This window comes from Mesoplodon bidens (assembly GCF_964165515.1).
Source record: "Mesoplodon bidens genome assembly, chromosome: 14".
NCBI lineage: Eukaryota > Metazoa > Chordata > Mammalia > Artiodactyla > Ziphiidae > Mesoplodon > Mesoplodon bidens.
Window position 1 is genome coordinate 58,050,917 of NC_138170.1, and position 27,651 is coordinate 58,078,567.

Sequence of the window (27,651 nt, forward strand, 5' to 3'; positions counted from 1 at the left end):
GGGAGCTAAGATCTCACAAGCCACATAGCTCGGCCACAAAAAAAAGAAAGAAAGAAAGAAATCCTGCTTTATATTTATAATATTTTCATATATAGTAAGATTGGTTTGTCAACGTTTCTTCAGTATTTTCTTTGCCAATTTTGTCTCTTTATTTTTCCAAATGAACTGGGGTGGGGGAGTGATTCCCCAAAATACAGTTGGAATGATCTATCAGTTAATTTGGAAAGAACATTTATGATAATTAGCTTTTTCCTAGGTTTTTTTTTTTTTTTTTTGCGGTACGCGGGCCTCTCACTGTTGTGGCCTCTCCCGTTGTGGAGTACAGGCTCCGGACGCGCAGGCTCAGCGGCCATGGCTCATGGGCTTAGTTGCTCCACGGCATGTGGGATCTTCCCGGACCGGGGCACGAACCCGTGTTCCCTGCATCGGCAGGCGGACTCTCAGCCACTGCGCCACCAGGGAAGTCCCCTAGGTATTTTTGATCATGAATGGTATTCATGTTTTAATAGTCAATTTCCCTTAATTCCAATAATTATTAATTTCCTGGGATTTTCTAGATATTTAATCATGTCTACCGATAACAATAGTGTTTTTTGATTTTATAAGATCAAAATTTTTTGATTTTATTTCTGTGTTAGGCCTTACAGCATTAGTCACAACTTCCCAAACAAAGGTTAAACAGTAATAAAAAGAAGTTCTGTTTTCATCTCTGTTTCAGCAGGGATAGGTATAATTTTTTTTTTTTTTGGATAGGTATAATTTTGCTATTTGCTTGATTCGATGCTATTTATTATGTTAAGACAATTTCTTTTCATAGTTATCTTCTGTGTTTTTGTTGGCAGTATACATTTACCTTTATAGTTTGCTGTCTTAGTGAGAGCAAAATGATTTTTCTTATTTAGCAAATTAAAATTATAGGTTTGCTAATACTGAACCTTTCTGTTAACCGACATTAAGCCTTTTATATTCATGGTTGATTAATCTTTTAAATATACAAATGAATTCTATTCATTATCATTTTATTCAGGATTTTTGCATCCATCTTTATAAATGAGATTGGTTTGTGGTTTTCTTGTCCTATATTTATCAGCTTTTGTTATTCTGGTTATATTTGCTTTGTAACATGAGTTAAGAGCTTTCCATCTTATTCTATTCCAGAATATCATGAAATGATCTAGCCTTTAAACTTTGAAATATTCCAACAGAAAAACCATCTGGGCCTAGAATCTTTTGTAGTATGTAATTCTATAATAACATTTTCATTTCTTCCTTAATTTTTTTTCTATTTCAGTTTTGTTTGCTACACAGTTGTCTCGTTTCAGTATTTTAAAAGTACTAGCATTCAGTCTATAAAAATGCTACTTTTAAAATTGCTCTTATTTGCAATATGTTTTTCTGTTTCTATTTTTACTTGTTTGTTTTACTGCGTTTTTCTTCCAAACAATAAAAGTTGAAACAGTTATTCTCTCTGATTTTATAGTTTTTATGATGTATTACTTTTTATCATTGTTAATTTATTCCGTTTTCTGAGGATTTTTCCCCCTAAATTCTTGATAAAACTGTTGAGTTCATTTATTTTCTCTTTCTGATAAAACATTGAAGTCTATGCATTTACTTTTAAGTGTGGTAACTATGGTGCCAGTTGATACAGGGGAGCCTGGGAAGGACCTCAGTCTGATGTTCATTTCATTCAACCTGTCAACAAATATTTCTTAAGTACCACTGAGTATCAGGGGCTATGTCAGGTGCTTAGAGAAAAGTGAAATATCATAGTCACTCAATACAGTCACTGAACTTATAGTCATGCTACTCATGATATCCTATGGCCCCTGTTACACAGAGGTGAAATGAAACCACAGGGCCTGTTCACTGGACTCATGTTTGGCCCCTGCTACTCCATTATATCACCTGATTGGTGGGCATTTATTCATACAAACGAACTGTATTCTCTTTCAGATCTTTATGAACTAATGTAATTGATTTTCGTTAACATGTTGTTAAGTGAAAAAGGAAATTTCAGACCTGTATTTAGAGTAGTATTCCATTGTTTTAAAGTGAGCCGTATGATTTAGTGAGTGATTGTAGGTGGTTTGATAGGTGCAGACAGCCTGCCTGCCAGCCTTCCTCCCCATTTCTACTTATCTTCCTGATTATTAAGTCCCTGGTCAGTTCTGCTGCTCTAGGAGATTTTTGCTATTTCCAAGCTAAAGGTTAGCCAGGTAGCCTTTCATGGTTCTGACCTAATAGGTAGATATTATTGCTGCTGCTTAGTTCCATTTCATCTATATGGTCAATTGTAGAAACTTCTTCTAGATTCTTATCCTTAAGTCTGGATACTGGATTTTTTTTCCCCTCTATAGGAGGCTCAGGGGTAGTATCTGACACTTACTTTCTCTATCATCTTAGCAGAATTCTTACTCAGATTTTTTGCTGGCACTGCACTATTTACAGAATAATAAAAGTCAGGCAATTTCTCCTTCTAAGCCTTCACCAGGCTACTGGTCTATTTCCCAATTTTTCTCCATACACTACAATTCTACTACTAGAATTAACATGTATAGGCAAACTAACATTTCCTCTCAGGTAAAAGGATGTAGATTTCTACCTCAACCAAGTCTCACCTCTCTGCACAAAACTCCAAGCCTGTAACATCAGCTTTGCTCTTTTCCTTTCACACTGCTCTAATCTTGTGTCCTCCTTCTGTTTCTTGTCAGTTTGTTTCATCTCCACTCTTGCTTTCCTGTCATTTTAGAATTGACTGTGTGTCTCTTGTATCCTGGTCTAGTCTGCAAATGCTTTCTTTTCTATTCTGAAATAGTGTGCTGCTTTTATTCATTCAGAAATACCTGTTGAATGCCTGTATGTGCCAGGCCCAGGGCTAGGTGTTGAGAATAGAGAGACAAGTAAAACATAGTCTTATCCTCGGTAAGCTCCCTTGAAAGAGCAGAAAAATAAATTATAGTGCTGTGTAGTAAATGTAACACTGTATTGTAGAAACGTGTAAATCAAAGTATGAACAGAGTGCTCTGTGAACCCTGAGCAGCCACTTTTTCCCGAAAAGCTTGGGAAGGGTGTCAGCAAAGAGGTGAAACCTCACCCCTCTTCATCATTTGTCATAATGCTCCGCTTTTTCTCTCCCTAGAACAGCTGTCCCTAGAGCAGGGTATGTAAAATGATCTTTTTTAAAAAAATTAAGCTTTAACAGTTTATAATATTCACGTCTATGTACATATTTGCACTACATTTTTTATTATACATATACACAGAGAGAGAGAGTGCATGCTTAAACATTTTTTTACTGATGTAGTTTATGATCAACAAAGTTTGAACACCACCTCTTTAATTATTTGTTCTCCTTTCAACTAGCCTTTAATTTGTCATAAAATAATTCCAAATTTTATCCTGAACTCTCCCAAAATGCTACTTGTAAGCATTTTCACAACTTCTTTCAAGTATACTTTTAACACCTACAATATCCCACAATTTATTATCCCCATGTTACCCAGGTCAGTCATTACACCACCACCCAGTCAGTCCCTCAAGCACAAAGGTGAGAGTCTTCCTTCCCACTGTGCCTACCCTCTGCCCAAACCACTTAATCAGTTCTTGTGGCATTCACCTCTTAGATATTTATGCACTCCACTCTATCCCTGTGGGCCCTAAGGTAGCCCTCATCATCTCACCAAGATGACGTTTACTCTTATCTGAGCTTCCTGCTTCCAGTCTTAACTCCTTCTAACCCATCTAGCCTCACAGTACAACCAGAATAATCATTCTAGAATGTAAAGATGCTGATAGTCTCCTAATTACCTACTTGGATAAAAAGCTAAGCTCTTTTAAAAAGGCTCTTTGTGACCCTGTACGGGTGCTACTACCCACAGACTCTTCATAGTTGGGCCATCAATTTGTGGCCAATATGGAAAGTTAATTTTGGCTCCCATTAAATATGTGTACTGTCACGGACGTTTGTCAGACTGAACATTGAGCTAAGTGGATCATGCAACTTAGTGTAGAGGAGAATATAACCGACTGCAAGTAAAAAAGCCAGTGACAGGCAGATGTGGAAAATAAAAGAGCCTGTGCTTACTAGAACACATGGTCAATTTGTCTTATGGATATATAATCAAGAGTAGCCTAGGTGCTGAGAAATAGCCAAGTAACTAATACACTGAATAACTGGATGCTTTCTAGAACCAAACAGGCATTGATGTCTATCGTGTTTCATTATTGCTAACCGTTCACTATTGATTTTGAGTTATTTAATCTTGCCAAGAATGTAGCCAGATATTCTCGTATTTAAAAATTTGCCTCGGGAATTCCCTGGTGGTCCAGTGGTTGGGACTCGGCGCTCTCACCGCCGAGGGCCTGGGTTCGATCCCTGGTCGGGGAACTGAAATCCCACAAGCAGTGCAGTGCAGCCAGAAAAAATCCAAACGTTTGCCTCTACCACAAAACCATTTAGAACCACTAATCTATGATTAGAACTAAAGTGCCTGTTGCTTTGTTCATCCCTCTCCTCATCCAGTGGCTAACCTGCAGTGATGGAGAAGGGATTAGAACTACTGATTCCTTGCCTCTGCCTATCCTCATTTCCTGCCACTCTTCCTCCACCCCACAGACCAAACCCCTAAAGTCTAGCCATTTCTGAGTATGCCTCCAAGCTTCACAAAAACCAGTGCCTTCAAACACGTGGCTGCTTTGCTTAGAATGCCCTTCTATCTTATTCTGCTTATTAAGCTTCTATTCATTTTTTGAGATTTACTTTAAGCATATTTTAATCTGTGATGCTTCTGCTACTCCCAACAGCTCAAGGCAGAGTTAGGCACATCTTGTTTGTGCTCTCATAGCATCTTATGCATTAGTACTAATTAATATAGCACTTACCAAATGGTACTGTAGTAGCCCACATTCAACACTCTGAACTCCTTGAAGTCAGGAACTGTTTGTCTTGTTCATCTTTGTATCTGCGGTCCCTAATGCAGTGCTTGGCGTACAGCAGAGACTCAGCAAATGTGTACTGAGCGAATGAACTCAGATATTCACACTTTTTTTTTCCCCAAAGCATCATAGTCAGTACTTCAGAGGAAAAGGCAGAAATAGGATAGGGCAAGAATAGCAACAACAGTATCAACAATCCCAACCACAGCTAATTAAGCATCTACTTTTGTCAGGCCCTATTCTAAGCCGTTACATAAATTTACTCATTTATTTCTCACAGCAACCCTGCTGTCCTCATTTTAGAGATGAGCAAACCAAGGCTAAGCAACGTGCACAAGATCACAAGAGGAGAAAGCAGCAGAGCTGGCTCCAGAACCTTTATGCTAGAACAGAAAGGAACTAAAATGCCTGCTATTTTGTTCATTCTCCTCCTCATCCAGTGCACAAACTGCAGTGATGGGGAAACAGGAGCTCCCTTACCAGGTTGACAATTCTAGAAGTACTGAAGACCAGAATATACATAAATCATATGCAGTCCTGTGTTTGATAGGCTTGCACATCCGCCCACATTTTCATGAGTCAGCCTATCCAAACAGTACTACCTCTGAATTACAAAGCCTAACAACCTCTTGGGGGCCTCAAGAGCTGAGTAAGCAGAAAATATGATCCTCTAAATTTGACATTATCCTGTTTTGCCAAAAATATGTGTTAATAGTGATGGGTTATTCTTAAAGTTCCTTTAACAAAACCATGACTTATGTTAAATAACATATGGGTGTGGGGGTGGAAAATTGGTTATTGCTCCTGAAAATCTATTAATTTTGTTAAACTTGGTCTCCCTTTTTCCTGGGTATTTATAGAACTTAAGTCACAGAAGAATTTGATACTTATAAAAATCTTTCTCTTGATATTTTTACTTAGCTTGTTGTTTTTCATAGAATGGAAATTTGTGCCTTAATTCTTTGGTTATGATGGTTGAGATGGTACAGTGTAATATGCCTATAATTACTGAGAAAGAAAAAAACTAGCCTTTTCCATTTTTATCCTGGAAATAATTTATTATCTCTTCTAGGAATTTATCTAACTAATATCTTGAAAACAGAAGAAGGCAACCCTGAGGTCCTAAAAAGGCATGGAAAAGAGCTTATAAACTTTAGCAAAAGGAGGAAAGTAGCAGAAATAACAGGCGAGATCCAGCAGTACCAAAATCAGCCTTATTGTTTACGAGTAGAATCAGATATCAAAGTAAGTTGAATTATTTGAGGACACATATTTCTGATTAAGTTTAAAACCACCTGATAAGAGGCAGGTTTATTTCGGAGAAAAAGGAAAATAAAACTTAAATAATTCCAATTTTCTTACGTTAAATGTTTTCTTAAATTATTTTCATGAACTTTAAACTGAATTTAAATTATTTAATATTAATAATTGTTTTTCTTGGCATCTATTTTAGAGGTTCTTTGAAAACTTGAATCCAATGGGAAATAGTATGGAAAAAGAATTTACAGATTATCTTTTCAACAAATCCCTAGAAATAGAACCACGAAACCCTAAGCCTCTCCCAAGATTTGTAAGCATTCATACATTTATATTTCTTTTATATTTATATATTTTTTACAGTTGTCATCTATATCTGGTGGTTTATAGTTTTCTATAAAGGCATTTAGAGATGACGTGCACATGTAATGGATAAAAATAGTGAATAAATGCTTAATAAATATGCTCAGGATTATTCCACTTAGTTCCAGGTAAATGGGCACTAATATTAATGTGAATAAATCCTAATATGATAGATGAAGAAGTTGAGCAAATATGGCCAACTTAACAAAAAATGTTATTCAGTATTTATGTTAAGGGCAGGAAATTTGATAATTTATACTAATTCACTTATAATAAATATATGTACTTATATAAGTACTTTTTAAAAAAAAATGACTTATGAGAACTTTTAACCATGAATCATTAGCCATAAAAATAACAGGCTTGGCTAAAGATACTTTTCTGGGGGTGAAATAAAGTTTCCATTCTTTCTTATTACTAGTAACTGCCTGGCCAAGTTTATGTACAGTATCATCATCTCACTGTTCTGAATATAATCCCTCTTATTCATAAGAAAGTCAAGAATCAAGAAGTAAACATAAATGGCTTCTAAGTAACCAAGATAAATCTCATAATGTCTGTGAACCAAAGCTTATGAAATTACATCACAAGAAAATTTCTCAAGGCCTAAAACAGTTTTTTAAAAGATGAATTAAGGGCTTCCCTGGTGGCACAGTGGTTGAGAGTCTGCCTGCCGATGCAGGGAACGCGGGTTCGTGCCCCAGTCCGGGAAGATCCCACATGCCGCGGAGCGGCTGGGCCCGTGAGCCATGGACGCTGAGCCTGTGCGTCCGGAGCCTGTGCTCCGCAACGGGAGGGGCCACAACAGTGAGAGGCCCGCGTACCGCAAAAAAAAAAAAAAAAAAAAATTAAAAAATTAAAAGATGAATTAAAAACAGCAAATTGGAAATAGCTATATAGTATGCTCCAATGAGACACACTGATATCATTGAGAAATGATCACTCTGTAAGAAAAAAAACGCCATAAAACTAACATAAACTGATGAAAACTCAAGCAGTTTAATGCATTTGTATGTAAGTAGCTCAAATGATCCTGATGGCATCACTGTATTACAGCATAGTAGGCTATCATAGTTCATAACAATGATCCTGGCTTTTCTACCAAGGTTGAATTAGTTCAGCATAGTCTAAAAAGCCAGAGAAATATACACCATATCTTAGAAAGATTTCCATCAAAAATATTAAAATAACAAATACTCTGGTATTTATAGGACTAAGGCTCAGTTATTTAAAGAAATTAATTCCCTAATAATTTAGATAGCCAAGGCTTTATGGAAATGGGGTGTTAACTCTTCAACTTGGACACTTTGATTTGAATCATTATGTAACTTCTTTATTAGTGCTTTGTGGTTTTCCTAGATACTAATCGAATTTTACCAAGCATTTATAGAAGAACCTTCTTTTCCATTATGGTGTTGTAAGTGTTGTGTTTCTTTTGATATGTCTACAGCCAAAAAAATATAGCTATCCCCTAAAATCTCCTGGTGTTCGTCCATCAAACCCAAGACCAGGTACTATGAGACATCCCACACCTCTGCAGCAAGAGCCAAGGAAAATTAGTTATAGTAGGATCCCTGAAAGTGAAACAGAAAGTACAGCATCTGCACCAAATTCTCCAAGAACACCGTTAACACCTCCTCCTGCTTCTGGTGCTTCTAGTACCACAGATGTTTGCAGCGTATTTGATTCTGATCATTCAAGCCCTTTTCACTCAAGTAGGTGCTCAAGTTTTAAGTGCTTTAAGTAATTGTTAGTATTATATGTGCTAGAGGTAAAAAGGAATCTGTGTGTATATATATATATATATATATATATATATATATATATATTTTGTAAATTTGTAGGTAAATCAAATGCCATTTCAAAAGCTGTCATTATAGAAATATAAAATAAATTCTAAACTCCAGCAGTTTATCTGTTAGAACAACCCTCTTTAAATGTATTATACTTTACAGATAGGCCTGGTGATGAAATTGGTAATTGAAATCTCATTTGAGCATTTGTTTTCAATTGGTGAATTTAAAATGCATCTCTAACTTCCGGAGGAAACAAAGATAACTCCTAAAATCTGCATGGAATGTCAATCTGATACTTTAAATGCTGCCTCCAAAATTATATTTGAATACTGCTCAGTTCCTGGTTCCTTTCCAACCAAACTCTGTAGTTTCTAATTTTGCAATGTATCGAATTCAAACTCCTACTTAACACTTTTTCAGTCTACACCACCCAGCAGGTGGTGTATAGCGCCGGCTAATACACTCCTTCCTATGCTTTCAAGCCCAGCCATACAAATCTCACAGACTGCATACTGTTGCTCATCCCTTTCCTAGTTCTAAATCAGTGCTGTCCAACAGAAATATAATGTGAACCACATGTGTAACTTTAAATGATCTTTAGCCACATTTAAAAAAAAGCAAAAAGAATTAGGTGAAATTAATTTTAGTAATATATTTTATTTAACCCGGCATATGCAGAATGTTGTCATTTCAATATGAAACCAGTGTAAAAATTTACTGAGACATTTTACAATCTCTTTTTTGGTTCTAAATCTTCAAAATGCAGTATGCGTCTTACACTTATAGCACATCTCAATTTGGACTAGCCACATTCAAATGCTTAATAACCACATGTGGCTAATGGGTGCCAAACTGTACAGCCCAGCCCTAGCCCTTTGAAGAGGCTACCTTTTATAGCTAGAGCACCATGCTTCCATTAATTTTTTAATCAATTTCACGTGGAGCTTTAAATCTCTACTAAGAACCCACAACCTTTTTTCATCTGTTCATTATCAAATCAGAGTTTGAATTCAGTCGGCTTTCACCCTCTCACAACCATTTCCACATGCTCTTCCCATTGGCTGTCCTAGCTCAGTGTACAGTTCAAGTTCTGCCCTAATAGTTGATGTTATAGAATCTAATAGTGAGAGGCAGCATGACGTTATTATTCGGTAGGAGGTTGAGGAGCACTGACGTAGGACTTAGGAGTCCTGGTTTGTCATCCCAGTCTGCTAGTGAGCTTTCTGATTTTCAATAAAATACTTTTTCTGTGCCTTCTGGGGATTAAACTAGATTTTTAAGATTTCTTCCAACTCAGAGAGTCTAACTTAAAAAAATTATTCTTTGGACGTATATTATTTTGAGATTTGGTCCACAATCCTGTTTATTTATTCCCGTGTTGTATATATATTTGTAGTTACCCAGCAGTTTGTCTTATCTTTTTACCACCTAAAGTGTATTTGTTTTAAGAATTACCACACCTTGGCCTTGTTTAGCTACTGAGGATTATGAAGTCATGTTATGCACATAGTAGGCTATCAGATATTTTTTATAAGTTCAAATAAACACCAGGTTAAAAAAATTCCCATTTATTTTCCCCAATTTGACAACCTCCTAAATTAAGTAATAAAATAAAAGCAGCACTTTTCACAGTATACCTGACTTAAAATCCTTGTTTATTGTGACCCATTTAACTGTTTGAAGGGTGTTTTTCCAAGAGCAGTTGGCTGTGATCTATATTATAAAGATTCCCATGAGTGAATTATTGAAATCACATGAAGGCCATTAATTGCAAATTCTATTTCTCTTAGTTTAAGTAGCTAAAAATGGAAGATGTAGAAAAACAGGAGATAAGCCTACTACATTCCCTACTAGTGCTAAATCTTTAAATTATTAGTCAAACAGGGAAAAGGGAATCATTTTGGAATGCAGTGCTCTGGATCAGTGCTTTGTCATATGTGACAGTGGAAGAATATTAACTAAAAATAGCTAGACAAGTGGAGAAACCTTAGGCTTTGTAATCTTAGCCCTGAAGATTTTTTCAATTTCTCTTCCTTTGTGAAAAAGAAAACCCCTATTACTACTCCCTTTGTTCTTAGTAAAAATTGAAAATAACTGATTTTGAAATTAAGTAAGCCAGTATAATATAAAACCATCTGTATGCTCAGTTAGTCCCTTACTTAAAGTTCATTAGTGGCCTGTATATATTAAAGGTCCTCATCTGCTTTTGACCCCACTCTGCTCGACAGATCTGCTAGTGTTATTGCGGGGGGTGGGGGCCGGTGGATCACCAGCACGTCCAACCTGGTACTCACTGTGTTGCCACTAGAGTGAATACCTACTTCCTTGCTTCCCTCAGGGCCTGGCAGGAAAGAGCTGCTATACCTACATTCTTAAGTCATCTGAACATATTCCACTCCATACAATGAGGCAAAAAGTTCCATTGCTTACGTTTTTCAAAAGGCAGAGTTTGACTAGAATTTTTGATCAGTTATAATAGTTCTTTTTTTGCTTCTTACAGTTTTTTTTCCAAAAATAACTTACTTTAAAAACAAAGATTAATTTTTTCAGCCAGTATCTGTTGCATATCTCATTTCTTGCTAAGCAGTGACATACCTTCTCTGTAAGGGCTTGCAATCTTACTGAGATGTTAAAAAAATAATCATAGTACAAAGAAAATCATAGTTAAATGCTTAACCATTGTTAAGTGCTTGATTCTGTTTGTACTATGATTTTTTTCATCTCTCAGTAAGATTGCAGGCTTAACCAGAGAAGATGTATAAGTGCTAATTTATTAGCAAAATGCTAAGTGAGTGGCAAAGACATTAATGCTGTACAAGTTTACACAAAGATGACCACAGAGTGGGCAAGAATGGTCACGGAAAGCTTTGTGGTGAAGACAGAGAGGGAAGGAAACTGGCCACCTACCTACTGCTGCTACATACATCCTCACATTCAGAACCCTGCTCCACACCTTACCCTGACCAGGTCCACCTCTGAGGTGATGATGACAGTGGCCAGGAGAAGGGGAGAGACCACCCAGCTTTGCATCTGTGGCTATAGCATGGAGGGAGGAGGATGAAGTGCTCTTGGTACCTTCCTGTTTGAAGGTTGCCTGGTCATAAAAGGAAGCCATAGGTCTGGCTGGTCTGTGTGCTGCAGATGAGCTTTAGCCCCATCCCTTAGTAGGGAAAGCTTTAACAAGAAAAAATGTATTCCAAGCATTTGAAGCTGGAATGCAAGGCTTTTCCTCATAGAAGATTATTATAAGTGATTAGTTTCTGATTTCATACACTTGCATTTAACAGGCTATTGTGAGTTTAAGAAGTTATTCATGATTTATATAATTTTTTTCTATAGGAAAATGCTTATTCCTATTCCAAGAAAGACTCAATTATAAATTGGAGATTATCTTCAATAGTGGCTTCAACCCTGGTTGGACATTACAATCCCCTGGGGAGCTTTAAAAAATACCTATATGTCCAGCCCACGCTTGAGTTAAGACTGGCATTGGCACGTGGGCATCAGTATTTTTTTAAAAGCTCCCTAGCAGGGTCTAATGTGCAGCCACGATGGAGAACACTGATCTGTCTGGGATTTGTATTTAACAAATTGATACTACTTTTTGATTAATTGGGTTTCACTCCTAAGTCATTATCAATAAATTTGTTCAGTACCTAGCTGACAATTCCTAGTATATATTTCTTGATATATATAATGTTTAATTCTGAGAGTTTTTAAATAGCATTTTCCAGGCAATAAGACCAAGCAATTCGTTTGAAGTGACAAATCAGAAAAGTGCCCCAAGTTTACACATGAATCTAAGCCTGTGCTATATATAAATATGATCAAAGCCAAGTCTACATCTGCGTGCACAAGTGTGTATGCATAGGTGTAATCATTCTTTCTAAAAGCCTGCAGTTGGTAACTGTCATGAGCTTTGTCTTTTGATTTTATTCCTGTATTGTACTAAGTATACGACCATGTTCTTGAGGCCTATCTCCAGAAGGCATATTTATTTCCTTTCCAAGAAAACTGGAAAATACATAAGTAGTAAACACTAGAGCAGATAACTCCCTTTAACCCCTATTATGTTAGTGAAGAGAATCTAATTTTTAGTAAACAGAATCTTTGACACAGCAGCAGCATTATTTAATATCAAAGTATAAAAATGAATTTTAATCTTTTGAGAGCTAACTTATTAGAATTAGCTGGATTGCTACCCTTGGTAACCAGAGCCTCCAAATGAATATCAGTACATATGGAAAGGAGGTAATAGGATAGATTATTTGAAATTGGAGCTGTCTGGGAAATAAGAACACTGTATCTATCTGTATAAGCAATCAAATGAATAATTCCGCCCACTGAACCTGGGACGTAAAATTATCCTCATTCTGAGCAAAGAAGCTAGAAAAACAACAGCCCTAATTATTTGAGTGATTGCCTATTGTGCAAAAATGAGAGAAACCTGAATTTTTAAAAATCAGCTCAGTCTAGTGCTATAGGTATTGCTTTAGTCTCTTGGATATTATCTGTTCAGTATGTTGGTAATATGAGGCAGTGTAACCTAAACACCTATATTGATTTAGAAGCAGTATAGATCTTCTAGCCTTTGTCTCAGTTTTTCTACTTTAATGCTCTTGGGGCTAGTGTTGCTGAAATTAGACATTCAAAAATTATCAGAGTTTCCTATATAAAATGTGTCTAAGCACCAAAACTGCTTAATGATTTTTTTAAGTGTTTAAAAATATAGAAGGAAAAAAGCTATATCACTTTCAAGCTTGTTTGTAATATCCAAAGCTGTAGTTATTTTGTGATGAACATACGCCCCAAGAACATTTCCAAAACTTTATAATAATTATAGTAGTAAGAAATTTCCTTTTATGTTTCACTTTTTATAACATAAATTTATTATTTACTACTTATTTTCACAAGTTTGGTTTTTCAAAATAATCCTTAGTAAATGACATATTTCTATAGGTCCAGCTGAATTCTTTGCTCACATTAGGTTTATACATTTTCTGAAAGTCTTCCTCTAATATACAGGATATTGTATATAGTTTTCTCATGAATGCTTTTCATTTAATTATTATGGCATCAAGTAGTGAATCTAAAAGGAATCTTGAAAATTCCCAATGATATTAATGCAATTTAATTCTTTATCTTTCTCAAAAGTAAGTAGTAATGAGCTTTTGCTAAACTGTTCTACCATTCTTTAAAACTAGAATGACAAAAATAACATTTCTATCATAAATAAATTTTTACAGATGAGTTTGAATATATCAGTGAAAGAAAAAATATATACTTTTTCTTGTTTCCTTTCACAGGCAGCGATACCGTCTTTATCCAGGTTACACTGCCCCATGGCCCAAGTTAGTATATTTGGTTTAAGACTCATAATTTTCGCTTTGGCTTTAAAGATTAAACCAAATGTAACCTTTCCTGCTAAAACTCTTCTTGGGTCTGGCAGTATTGGTACCTTGCTTTGCAGCATCTTAGAAGTGAGGCCTTCACTTGTGCTATCTTTTGATCATAAATTATTTGCTTAAACTTACATATTTTTCATGCTTTTTGTAAAATCTTTTTTCTCTTTTGAAAGAACATTATTATATGGGTGGCTTCCACATTTAACCATTTCTCATTTCCAACTCTGGAGTTCTAAACATATTTTAATGCTCAACTTTTAAAAAAAAAAGCAAGAGCATGCATGCGCATATGAGAATGTTGGCAGCTACGTGCAGTGTCTAAGTCACTTAGCCTGGGAACAGCACAGATTGTAGGCAAATGACTATTATTTGACTTTAGAACAGCTATCTTATCATTGTACCTATCTGTATTATATAATCTAAATACTCATCACTTATAAGCAAAATAAAGTTCCAATGTAGGTATTTGCTTTTAATTTTAAAGTAAACTAACAATTCACAAACTATTCCATAAATTTTAAGCTAATAGATTATTTTTTGTTATTCTTCATACAAATGATTTCAGAATGTGTACAATGGAAAATATTCTTATAAGCTAAATTAACTTACATAATCTCTTAAGAAAAAAGGTAGGTGATCAAAATGTTGTTCATTTAAATAATATCAATACACAAAGTACTCTTTTTAAGTTCTATATTGTTATAACATTTAATTGGCAAAATAAAAACTGTCAATGTTTAAAGGAGAAGAATCTGCCAAATATAATTTTGAACGACCATTTAAGTGTTTTTTCATATCTTTTTCATTGTGCTGATAAACTAGTTAACAACTTACATAAATGTTTTTCAAAGTGTAATTATTTATATGCCTATATTAAGTCCTTGTCATTATAAATGTCTGTAAGATATGTTACAGTTAGAGGCTTTACTTACCTTTTTGGTGCCAGTTTATCAACTTACTCCTAAATCAGGTTCACCAGATTTTAGTGTAATTTCTGTTTTTATTATCAGCACCTGTCTCAGTCATCTTAAATACCTCCATCACAATGAAAATTTTTGGATTAGAGTATGATGAACCTGACTTTGCTTCCCTGCCAAGGAGAACAATATCTAAGTATACTGCGGAGAGACCTCTCCCCCAGACACTAGATTCTCTCCCTGGCATCCTTTGAGGGGATTGCTGGGAGAGACATTGGAGAGAGTGGTTAAGATCAGAAACTATCCCCAAAGACTATCCAGTGAAGGCAAGAAAATTCTGTACTAATAAAGTCAGAGGAAAAAATGAGCCCATCAAAAAAGCTTAACAGAAATTACCATTCCAAAGGTTTTTAATAGTTTGCTGTCTCTCCCAGAAATCTGAGACTCAGATCCAAATAAAAAATTCCAGTAATAGATTAACAGTGGGAATGTTATTTTGTTCAAGAAACATAATAACAGAATATCTTAGGCAGCTTTTTTTCTGAAAATTCTGCTAAGAAATTTCTGCATGCTTTTATAGCAGTTTGCTTTAGTAAAGGAAATACTATTGGTTGTTGATTTATTGAACTGCTTTTGATACTTCTGTACATTTCTTTTAATAAATATAAGCAGTTTCCAAGTTTTTTCAGGATTGATAGATGAAATAAAATTCCTGTGAACTTTTCAAAAAATCTAACATCCTACAGGATCTGCTTCAGTATCATCTATAAGTTTAACCAAGAGCACTGAGGAAGTGCCTGTCCCCCCTCCTGTTCCTCCACGAAGACGACCAGAATCTGCCCCAGCGGAATCTTCGCCATCTAAGGTAAAGTAGAAAACCTTGTTATCTGGAAACTGGAATCATTACAGTTACATTATAATCAATTGCTTGTGTCTTGGTTTAGTTCTAGCTGAATTAATACTCAGAGTATTTGGGCTTAATAGAGTTTAAACAAGGATTAAGTATGGATTTACGATGCAGTAATGTTTATTTCCTTTCTTCTGAAAGCAGTTTTTTGGTAGGTTTTCTAAACCCTTGTAAATCTAAATTATGGGTACTGTCAAGAAAAAAGTTTAACCTGTAATGTAAGAGTAATGCAGTCTCAAGCAGTTCTTTAAAAGATACAAGAGAGAGAAGGAAAGAGGTCTGAAGCTCGATATGAAAGCATATTTTAAATGAAATGGTATCTTAGTGCTAAATATTACCTATCTGAGCCCTTAATAGGTGAATGTGACATGCTTTTAAGTGGGGTTTTCATGAAAATTCTGGGTCAGAAGAGACCTTAAAGGCTCATAATAGCTCTTTTTTCTACCTCTTTGAATTTCTTTCTTTGCCAGTTGTTAACATGACTCAGTGTTCTCAAAGTGTCCAAGAGCAGAGCATCTGGGCAAGTCAGGACACTCTTTGCAGAATATCATGAAATGTTAATATAGTAAGTTTAGAATTGTAAAGTTGACAGGTAATTTGTGTTAAATGGAAATGATCTTATATTAGATTCATTAATAGATAAGCAGTAGCAAATAACAAAATTTTGAGAAAAATAAAAACTTAACACTGAGGGAAAAATAATTTTTTTAATGAATGAACTGCCGTAACCTCCAATTTAAAACATGGCAAAACGACCTGATCCACATCTAGGGTTCTTCCAATAGCATATTTGAAAACCGTGGCTTAATTCTTAATATATTCATGGTGCTACATAAATTAAATTATTAATAAATGTCTTTTTTTTTCCCATTTATGTTAGATCATGTCTAAGCATTTGGACAGCCCCCCAGCAATTCCTCCTAGGCAACCCACATCAAAAGCCTATTCACCACGATATTCAGTATCAGACCGGACCTCTATATCAGATCCTCCTGAAAGCCCTCCCTTATTACCTCCACGAGAACCCGTGAGGACACCTGATGTTTTCTCAAGCTCACCACTACATCTCCAACCTCCCCCTTTGGGCAAAAAAAGTGACCATAGTAATGCCTTCTTCCCAAACAGCCCTTCCCCCTTTACACCACCTCCTCCTCAAACACCTTCTCCTCACGGCACAAGAAGGCATCTGCCATCACCACCATTGACACAAGAAGTGGACCTTCATTCCATTGCTGGGCCGCCTGTTCCTCCACGACAAAGCACTTCTCAACATATCCCTAAACTCCCTCCAAAAACTTACAAAAGGGAGCATACACACCCATCCATGCACAGAGATGGACCACCACTGTTGGAGAATGCCCATTCTTCCTGAGTTCCTCTATTCCAGGATGTACATTTTCCTGGCCCCAAATCCATTGCTGGCAATGGATGCACTGAACGTGCCAGCACTGAGGAGTTAAAATGAGAACTCCAAACACTAACGACTCTACTTCAAGATGCAGTATAAGACAATGAATTTTAACCTAGATGTAATTATAAAGTGAAAATGGTGTTCATTTAGAATATGGAAAGACTGATCTAGAGGAAGTGGACAACTGATTGCACCTGAAAATCAAGTAAAGGGAACTTTTTCCAGCCAGTAGGCAGGAGTCCTCTTTTTGTGAAGTGATCTTTATCATTAAAGGGATGAAAAACACAGTCTAGTGTCCAGCAGGCCCACATGATGACAGTTTTTGTAATTCAAAATATTATGCACTTTTTAAAAAGAAATCTTAAACAGGGATCTTCAAATCCTCCTTTGTTTTCCTTTGCTTTTGTTTGTCCTACTTTAGAATATTTTCTTAAAAATCATTCAGAGGACTGTGAGGAAAGGCTGTGGTACCTGACCTTGTTGGAATCAAGGCCCAGCACTGTACTACAGTCCTGTTTACAGATTATTACAGTGAATTGAATGGGTACCGAGGCTTCACCAAAGAGGTACTTTTTTTTTTTTTTTTAAGAATAATTATACTGATTTTAAGAGCATTCCCCTACCCAGCCTCCCTACACAAACAAAATGTGGTGGTGTTGCCTTCAAACAAGAGAAGTTTTGTGTCATTAACAATGACAGAAGAACTTTTAAAACAATGTAACTGTCAAGTATATGATTTACATTTAGGAGACTGTTAATCTATGCTAGATTGTCATTTTCCCCCCTTTTCCCACAAAAGTTTACTGGTAATCCATGTCATGGCTTGTAGCTGTCCCTCTAACCATACTATGGAAATGCAGTCACCCAGTGTGAAAGGAGTACTTGCTGGGCATCGCTGACACCGTTCATGTTTTACTAATAGTTGAGTGATCAGCATATCTAGAATTACCTTGCATTGCCTAAATCATGTGTATATAGTGAATGTTATATAATATACCTGGCAGGTCTGTTTTAATTTAATTGAATAAAGATACAAATACTTTGTTTGGCTGGCATATATTAAATTATTATATGAGAAAATGGTTGATTCTTATTTCTTTCAGTTGAAACACACAAACACTAAGCATAAAAGCACGTATTGTGGTACGCCTTGGTTTCTAGTTCTGGATGTATGTATTCATCTTAAAGAATGATCTAAAGTTGCAGTTTGGCATGTAGGAAAATATTTGGTTAGAATAGGATGGGTATCTTTTAAGCAGAGCTTTGTAAGGTTTTTAATTTCCTAGGTAACATGTATACAGTCTGTTAAAGTTGATATTAAACATTCTACCTTGCTTGAGGTCTTTGCTCTTTTGGAACTATTCGTAATAGAACATCTACCTACATCATTAATATCATAATATGGATTATTCATGAAGCCTATGTACTGATCTTCTGAGTCTAACAAATACTGTGATTGAAATGCATGCAACTTGTTGAAGAGAAAAAGTGTTATTAATCTCCACTATAGTATCTGTGAAGTGTGCAGTATTCCATCCTTAGAGTCATCAGTTCATCAGTATATGCATGTGTCCTCTGAATAATGAAGCAACATTTCAGCAATTCTGTTAACCATGCCATTAGAGACATTTTTAGAAGTGCTGCATCATGGTGGAAACCTAGTACTTTAATAATTTTCTGTGATATTTATTAGAGCATTTAATGTACATCACAGTAGTACAACATATAGTCCTTTAAGACCAGAGTGTTAGTTGCATCATCATTTAGCAGTCCATCCTGTCATATACTTTATTTATTTGTTAGAGTTGAGTCATTTTTTTTCTAATATTTGTACCATTCGTATTATGGTAGCCACTTTTCTCTTTGTAAAATGTCTCCTTTTAAAAGTCTCCCCCAAAATTAATTTCAAGTCTCCTCTTGTATGCAAAGTGTCCATAAGACCATTCATTCAACAAGTATTTATCTAAGCCTACTTACTAGTGCTGCTACAATTAATCATAATACACATTCCAGAATTTCCATGACTTTTTATTAGACCAGCCGCATCGTCCCTAGGATTTCCCTTTATATGTCTTACGCGCACTTCTCTTTTTAATTACCCCACCCCCACTCCAAATGAGAACCTGAGAAAAGTCCCATTGGAGCCCATTCAGTATCTCTGGCCAGTGTGTTAGCCTTCAACAAGGTAATGACCTCTTTTCAACCTGCCTGATTGTATAAAGAAAAAAAACTCAGATTTGAAGTTCTAATCATTACTTCTCCCAAAGGGAAGCATTCTTCTACCCTCGTGGTTCTAGGCGACCGCTTCACTGTGCATCAGCTTTACATGCATTGTGGATAGAGGATATTTTTATTCTGAAGTGTAAAATTTGGGTAAAAATATTTTCTGCAGTGGTAACTGATTAGAAAAATTCCAGTTGGATGCCCTTAAATGGAGTTGAGAGAACTGTATCCTTGCCTTCTTCACATGTGAAACATTAACTAGCTGGCAAACTTACTCTTTGTAGTAACTAAAACTTCCAGGGACAGGAAGTGGCTGAGAAGACAAATGCATCACCACAAAATTCTGCTTTTGAATTCAGGACATTACAAGACAGTCAATGCAGCGTGACTTTTCCTAAATCACGTTCCAAAATATGGAACATTTCTTTTAGAAATGAAAGTGCTCTTAGATGTTTCATTATCTTTGGATCACAAAATGAAGAAAATATTTCAAGGTTGAATTTACCTAAATGGGCTGATAACCAATATAATAGAAAGGGAGTCTTTTCACATCTAAGTACTTTTAAAAACAGGAAAAGATAAGTATATGTTTCTAAATTTATTGAAAGACAGGTTAATTACTCTTTCTAGATCTCCAAATGTGTTTTAAGACTACAAATTATCAGGAAATGTGCAAACATCAAAAGTTTGCTTCATTAAAGGTTGTTGGGTATCAAATTATGTGTTTAGTAGGTTACTGTGCTCTAACAACTCAAGAATGTTTTAATGTATCTGAATTTAGCAAGGAGCATGCCATGCTAATTATACTCAAATTAACAGAACAGTGTAGTGAACCAGTACTATTTCAGTTGGAGGCTATATTATGGTTCTAAATTCCTTAATGTGTTTTTTCGTACATCAAAAATTAAGCAAACCAAAAATTAGTTGGTATCTATGATCACAATCTTGTCTTAATTCTCAAATTTAGCTCACATTAGTCATGTACCTCATCATTTGTCTTTTCATGACAGCTTAAATTCAGAGTTTTAAGTGGCTCAGCAAAACAGATAATGGAAATGGGGGGAGGTGTCTCAATTTATTAGTGTTATACATATTGAGGAAAACCTTTTTTTTTCCCTCCAGATTCAGAAAGAAAAATTTAACCGTTTATTTCTCGGTATTCTGCTGCTATAGGTAGGTTCACTTATTCTTTTAACCTCTATTGTATGACTGTACCCAAGTGTAGGTCCTATTGTGTTGCACATAAATCTTTACCAGTAAAATAAGCATCACAGGGTTAATACCAGTTTGTCTGAAAGAATTATGCAGTAAAATTATTTATAAGGGAAAGTGATGACTTAGTTTATTTATTCAGTATTTTTCTTTTGAAACATCTCATTACTTTTAAAATCATTTCAAAATTCCTTATACATGAGCCAATGAAATATTTTGAGCGCTAGTTAAGAAAAGCATGAAGTCTATGATAAATCTAAACAAAAGCACTTGTAACTTGTTTTGTAAATTTCATGCCTTATTTTCCATTTTTGACACCATAAAGTGCATTTTCTGTCAACTGTGAGCAAATTTCCCTTTTGCCTTTAATGAAAATAGTGCATTAAGTAGCCAATTGCTGCAAAGTTATAAAGCAAGTTAGCTAAAGGTGGATCACATTGGACTACCACTCAAAGAAACAAGATGCATAGTGGATGGAAGTCACATGTGGTGTGGCTTTATAGGGAGAGTGCACCTGTGCCAGATGCATGCCACTTTCCGTAGCTGCCAAATGTGCCTTTAATTAAGAACATCTCTGATTTTTTTCTTCAGATCAAGTCAGCATTTGGGGGCGGGATCAGGGCAGGGGACTTTGGGGTGCAAATATCTGGTGAAACCCACCAGAGAAGAAGCCTTTGTTTGTCAAAGTGACACGAATAACTTCAGTTGAAACGTCTTTATGTATATATACGTGTATTTGCCTTTGTTTAGTAGCACGGTTATTTGCTAAAATAATTGTCCAAAAAATTGCTCTGTCAGTCTTACTCTGATGTAAAAACAAAGTTTGGTCTATACATCTAATATGGCCTTTGTACCTAACCATGTTCGTAGGTAATCTTTGTACTCTGTGTGCAGCAGTATTTGGTTTGCATTTAAAGTGAAAATAACGGCTGTTATTTTTCTGGCATTACTAAGATAAACCGAAAAATAATAAAAAAAAAAATGCCTTACATAGCCCACAAGTGTATTATTTTTGCATGTATTTATCTTAGGAGGCAATATTTTAATGTCATTAGTGATTCTCATTTTAGCTCATACTTTCCGTAGAAATAGTTTGCTCTTAATCATGGTCTTGCTTTGGAGGTGCTTTTTCCTGTATCACAGTATTATAAAAGAAGTTGAATACTTCCTTCTGTATCAAGCTCTATGATTGTAGTGAGTGGGAGGCCCTTGGGATGAAAATTAGTACTTTAGTGACCTTGGGTGTCACCTGGATGAAGCTGCAGGGGAGGGCTGAGGCATTTGTATTTCATAAAAGAAGTTTTAAGATACCACAGTTCCTTGACAGGCAGGTTTTGCTGAGACCTGCTGGAACATGGCAGCCTGACATTCAGCAGTTCTTTCTAGGCTTGGCATAAAAAGATACAGCTTACAGTTGTACGCTGTAAAGAATTATGCAAATACGAGGTCATTCATGGTGAACTACAGAACGTGAAAACTGATGAATCCTTAAGAGATCTAATACCTTTATTTTAAAATTGAAGTAAGTAACATGACTTAGCCAACATCATGTGACAGTCAGTGATTGAGACCACTGACTCAACTTTGATTGCTGGTATTTGGAGGACTGCTTTCAGGAATAGTCAAAATTCATTGTTGTTTTTTTTTCACCCCTGGTTTAAAGACACAAAATCATCAGTTTGTACAAATTCCATTGGTAGGCCACTGTGAAATCCAAGTATGTATTATTGAGTATATTCTAGATAATCAATTTAAAAGCTATAGGAAAATAACAGTATTGATCAGTCAGACCTGATTCCAAATTTGCTCTTAAAACATCACTTCTTTTCAATTTTAACCAGGTGGTTTGTTTTTTCACTTATTTTAGTCACTAGCTCATCACAGATTCAGGGCACTTAAGACTCTAGGGTTCAGCCACCAGCAGAGCCTACCTTTTTGCAGATAGATGCATGTAGCAAGGAGGGCTTTGATAGAGTACAATTCCAAAACAGTTTATAGCCATTCTATTTTAGGGCTCTTGATTCTTATTGGAGGCAAGAAGAAAACTACAGCCCATTTTTAGAAGCTGGTTTCTCTACCTTCATGACTCATCTAGAAAAGGAAAAATTGTGGTGGTGGAGTACAACAAGCAGGTGCTTTGGAATCAAATTTCTGTGTTCACATTCTGGTTCCATGACTTACTAGATGTGTGACTTTGGAGAAGTTATTTAAATAATCTGAGTCTGTGTTTCTTCATCAATATTTGAGGTCAATAGATCTACTCTTTGGGACTGTTGTGAGGTTTAAAGGTAATACGTATAAAACCCAATGCCTTTCACAGAGTGAGTGCTTAATAGTAACTAAAGTCATGAGGGATATGTTTTCAGAGTTTGCCTGCTTTTAGATATCTTTTAAGAGGTTGATGGTTCATCCTGAAGTTCCCATGATTTGATTCTTTACCATACAGCTTCCTTTGATGTTTACACTTAAATTGGTTTTGAGTGACCTTAGTTATAAGCATTTGTTAAGGGCCCATCTGACTATTCAAATATTTATTGTTTCAGGTACAGTTTTGATGTTAGGAATATAGTGATGAACAAAACAGACAAAAATCCATATCGTGGGATGATTAATCTAGTGAGGAAATGTAGACAATAAGTAATAAGAACAAATAGATATATGTTAGAATGTTGTAACTGCTATGAACAAAAAAGCAGGCAGGACAAGGTGACTGGGAATGTAGGGGCAGGGGAAGTGAAACCTAACCAGGATGGTGAGAGTCAGCCTCATGGAGAAGGGGGCATATGAGTAAAGACTTGAAGGAGGTGCAGGAATGAGACATGCAAGTATCTAGGAAAAGAATGTGTGAAGTCACAGGGAACAGTCAATTCAAAAGCCCAGAGGCAGGAGCATACTTGATATATCTGAGGAATAGCGAAGCTACTGGTATCTGGAGAGGAATGACTGTGAGTGAGCAGGCGGTGCCGTCAGAGGTTTGATGGGTCCAGATCACTTATAATGACTTTAGCTTCTGTTTGAGAGAAATAGAGCCCTTAGAGGGTTTGAGCAGAGAAGTGACATCATCTGATTTACATTTTAATGTTATCACTCTGACTGCAGTGTTCAGAACAATTAGGGGTTAAGAGTGGGACTAGGGAAGCTGGTCCAATAGAAGGCAGATTGGCCAGGGTGACAGCAGAGGAGGTGGTGAGAAGACGTCACTGATAGACTGGATGTCGGGTTTAACAGAATTGTCACGGGTAACTCCCAGATTAGGGCCTGAGCAACTGGAAGGACAAAGTTACCATTAACGGATGTGGGGAAGATCTGGTTGAAGCAGGCTTGGACATGTTAGGTTCAATAAATATATAAGACACCTGAGAGGTGCCAAGGAGGCAGCTGGAGATGTGGGTCTGGAGTTTGGGAGAGAGTTAGGGGTTGAAGATATAAAATTGGGAGCCACTTTCGTAAAGATCATATTTTAAAGCCAGCAGTCCAGATAAGACCACCAAAGAAATGAGTACAGCCTGAAAAAAGAAGAGATCTAAGCCAAGAGCCCTGGGGCTTTGTAACCTTAAAAGGAGGAGAGAGCCGCCTCACTCCCGAACAAGTAGACCAGGAAGGAATGAAGGAGAAAACCAGCGCCTGTTGCATCCTTGAGGCCTAGTGAAGAAATTACTGATATTTCCGAAGAAGGAAGTGATCAGTGCCTCAAATGCTATTTGATGGGGGAGTAAAACGACTAAGAATGGACCGTTCATTTAGCAAGGGTGAAAATCACCGATGCCCTTGACAAGAGTGGTCAGGGGAGTGCTGTGGGTGGAGTGAGTTTAATGAGGAATGGGAGGAGAGACGTGGAGCAGTTTGCTCTTTCAGGTTTTACATAAAAGGAAGCCGTGAACTGAGACAGAGTTAGAACCATCAGGAGAAGGTTTCTTTTGCTTAAAATGAAAGAAATAAGAGCCTGTTTGTATGCTGAAGGGTTTGCACCAGTTGAAAAGGAAAATGTGATGATGAGAAGAGGGGATACGATCTACTGTGAAGTGGAAACAACACACTTAGAAACACAGATGGGATCCACAGCGGTCCTTCACATAGATCCCACAATCTTCAGATGAACAGGTTTACGTACATGAGGAAGAAACACAACACATTCAGTCTTCCTGCTAAGAATTAGAGCACTGAATGCTGCTATCTCTGGAGGCAATGAGACAAGAAGAAGGAATAAAAATATCTCTATAGATATTTAATAAGTTTGATAACATTAAAGATTGTACACTAAGCTCTTTGAAAGCAACAGTAAATTTTGGAAAATAAGTTATTTGGTTTAGGTACGAAAATATTGACTATTTTGAATGTCTGACAATTTTCCAAAACAATATTTTCTGCACTGCTTACAGCACATCCTTATGTTCTTGTGTTTAAAACTTAGTCTGGTGTCACACATCAATTTCTAAATTTTTCCCTTAAAATATAGGTGTCTCTCCATCAATTTTCTCAACGTTTTTTCAACCTGTTTCCCTTTTTGAAAAACTCTTGCCCATTTTTCTGTCAACCTCTCCCTACCACGTGAGATCCACTGGCCTCTCTGCATAGATATTCGGATCCTCACAGGCTGAGTGGGGCATGCACATCTTTAACTTAAATCAGCTCTCAGGATATGAGAGTCCCATGTGTCCCCAGAGCACTACTGTTTTAGGCTCAGGAAGAAAGTTATTAATGGTGATATTTCAAGAGAAAGTCTAGTCTGAAAACTAGACTTAATTTTATTATACAACTTAATGTAAGACAGTCATTTTATCATGTTTCTAAGTGCATGCAATTGATTATGTAGAATATACAGTCAATTTTACCACTTTATTATAAAAAACACTGATCATGTATATATGTATATTTTTAATCAAAATCTTACTATATATAATAGTAAAGGTCACCGATGGTAAATTAAATAATTGAAAAAGAATCATTTGGGTTTTCATGAACTATCAGTTTTCTGTAACCCAAGGTAAGTATAATCCTTTATTCTGTCCTAAAATTCAATCTATGTTTAGAATCTGAGTGCTGTGGTTTATATACTACATCATTCAATTTATTGGTCTAAGAAGTAGTGGCTTTAAAATTTCAGTGGGCCAAAGAATCACCTGAGTGCATTTAAAATGCAGATTCATGGGCCCCACTCTGAAATATTCCAGTAGAGTGGGACTGAAATAGTACCCAGGAATCTGCATTTTACAAGTGCCCTCATAGGGAAGATAGATTAGTACAGACTTGAAGGAGGTGAGAGAATATGACAGACACGAGGTGCTATAGAAACCGTTCAAAGGGTTTTCCCTGAGCAAGAAAGTGGCTTTGTAATTTCAAGCAAACTATGTCATATGATGAAATACCCCACCACGTGGAACCCCGGAGTGTTCGTCCGTAAATCCTCAGCTCTCCAAGGTCCCAGTTCTGGCATCAGAAAACAGGACAATCCTTGCTTGGGGTTCCATACAGACCCCACAAGAACACAGAAGGGACCTGTGGCCACTGCCAGCCTATGCAGAAACAGCCACTTCATCTTTTGGTGGAATGCTTCTTTCTGCTTATTCACTCAAACACTTCCAGGAGCTGTCTGTGCTCTCCTTCTCTGGAGGACTGGAGGCAACAGATTTTATCCATTGCCAAGCTCTTTCCCACCCTGACTTCATCCCTAGTGCAACATTACATTAAATATCATTAATCAATATCATTAAATATCCTATCTCCTCTGTCAATTTACAGTACTACCTAGAAAGATTATGAAATGGGTCAGTACAGCACAGAAAAGAGTAGCAAACTTTTTTCTTTTTAATGGAGAGATGTTTTCTAATGCTAGATGCTATGACAGTGGCAGTGGTGCCTTTACCTGCTTCTGAAGACAACTGTATTTTATTTCCTTGGCGATTGATAGTTTTCTTTAAAAAAAAAATGAAAGGCAGGAAAGTAACGTTGACAACCCGGAAACTCTTTGGCAAATTATGAGTAGAAATTAATTTCTGTGGCCTCTGTATTTTAGAGCACCAACATTAACGTTGGCATCAACCGCTTACTAAGCACCTAGTATTCTAGAGGTGGAAAGAACTTCAAAAGATACGGTACAGCTCCTGCCCTTGCAGAGACTTACATTGTTGTTGGGAAGACAAGACACACAGATCAAAAGATAGACAAGTTACACCACTAGAGGCCACAAAAAGATTAGGAGGCTTAAACTGGGTCTTGAACATTAGCAGAGAGGAAGGAGGCCAGAGTAAAGACATGAAGCAAGAGTGAGCCTGAGCAAGGTGCATGGCTTCCCAGGAAACAGGAACAGCCCAGCTTAGCTGAGGTACAGTAGTTCAGTAGCACTGCAAAGAGGGAGCTGGTAGCCAGAGAGAAAACCTGGAGCTGCACTGGAGAGAGAGAGCCTTGAATGTCAAGTCAAGGAGTTTGGAATTTGACCACAGACAAATCAGAACAAAGAGTTTCACACAAAGCAATATTTGGGAATATTCACATGTTAAGAGATGTGTGGGATTGATGGGGGCAGTTACAAAGCTACCAGAAAAAAATCCAGATATCAGATGATAGAGACCCAGAGAGTAGCAGCATTAATTATTACTAGTTTTATAGGCTACTTTCCTAAAATATTACTAAATTGAGTTGTGCTACAGATGTAGCATCAAGATTTTTCAAAGGGTGTTATCAAAATGAAACTTTGGGATGTATGTGATATTTTTGAAACCATCCCAGTAATTGATCATTTTTATGATAAACAATATGAAGCAGAAAGAAATTTTGTTTTTTACATTTTATTTAAGAGGTTACTGTCTCCTGTTTCACTTTTCATGTCCAGTCAATTTCACACTATGCTTTTAAGCACTGACCCCCAAACATCTTTGGCCTGATAATAGAGAGAAATCTAATTTCAAAGGAGTTCATTAATTTGAAAAGCTTGGCTTCAAATATTATTGGAAACTCCAAAAAGTTGGCAGTGATCCTGTAACTGTTCCAGACGCCTACTGTTCCAAATGCTAATAGATGGGTTCCTAATTAGTCGTCAGACAAGGAGAAGAAAACTTGTAACACAAGTGAAACTTCCCCTGTTTTATCAAACAGTAGTCACTAGAGGAACAGCCCCTGGAGAAGTCAGCTGGAGTACCAAGATTCTGAATGAATAGTAACCTATGCCCCTAATTAGAACTGCGGAGAAATAGAGACAGATTGTTTCAACCTAATTTTTTTCTAT

The 27,651-nt window shown here is 36.4% G+C and overlaps 1 protein-coding gene across 2 annotated transcripts in view; it reads left to right on the forward strand.

Moving 5' to 3' along the window:
- SOS1 (SOS Ras/Rac guanine nucleotide exchange factor 1) overlaps positions 1-17,579 on the forward strand; it is a 140,833-nt gene extending 123,254 nt beyond the window's left edge. The window contains exons 18-23 of one of the 2 annotated variants that reach the window (XM_081253505.1): positions 6,011-6,183; positions 6,392-6,508; positions 8,009-8,273; positions 13,661-13,705; positions 15,423-15,541; positions 16,464-17,579. In XM_081253505.1, the coding sequence (XP_081109631.1) occupies positions 6,011-6,183; positions 6,392-6,508; positions 8,009-8,273; positions 13,661-13,705; positions 15,423-15,541; positions 16,464-16,955 (1,211 nt within the window). In that variant the 3' untranslated portion in view covers positions 16,956-17,579. The remainder of the gene's footprint in view (positions 1-6,010; positions 6,184-6,391; positions 6,509-8,008; positions 8,274-13,660; positions 13,706-15,422; positions 15,542-16,463) is intronic. The other variant, XM_081253506.1, reaches the window with a different exon arrangement.
- Positions 17,580-27,651: the final 10,072 nt, after the last annotated feature.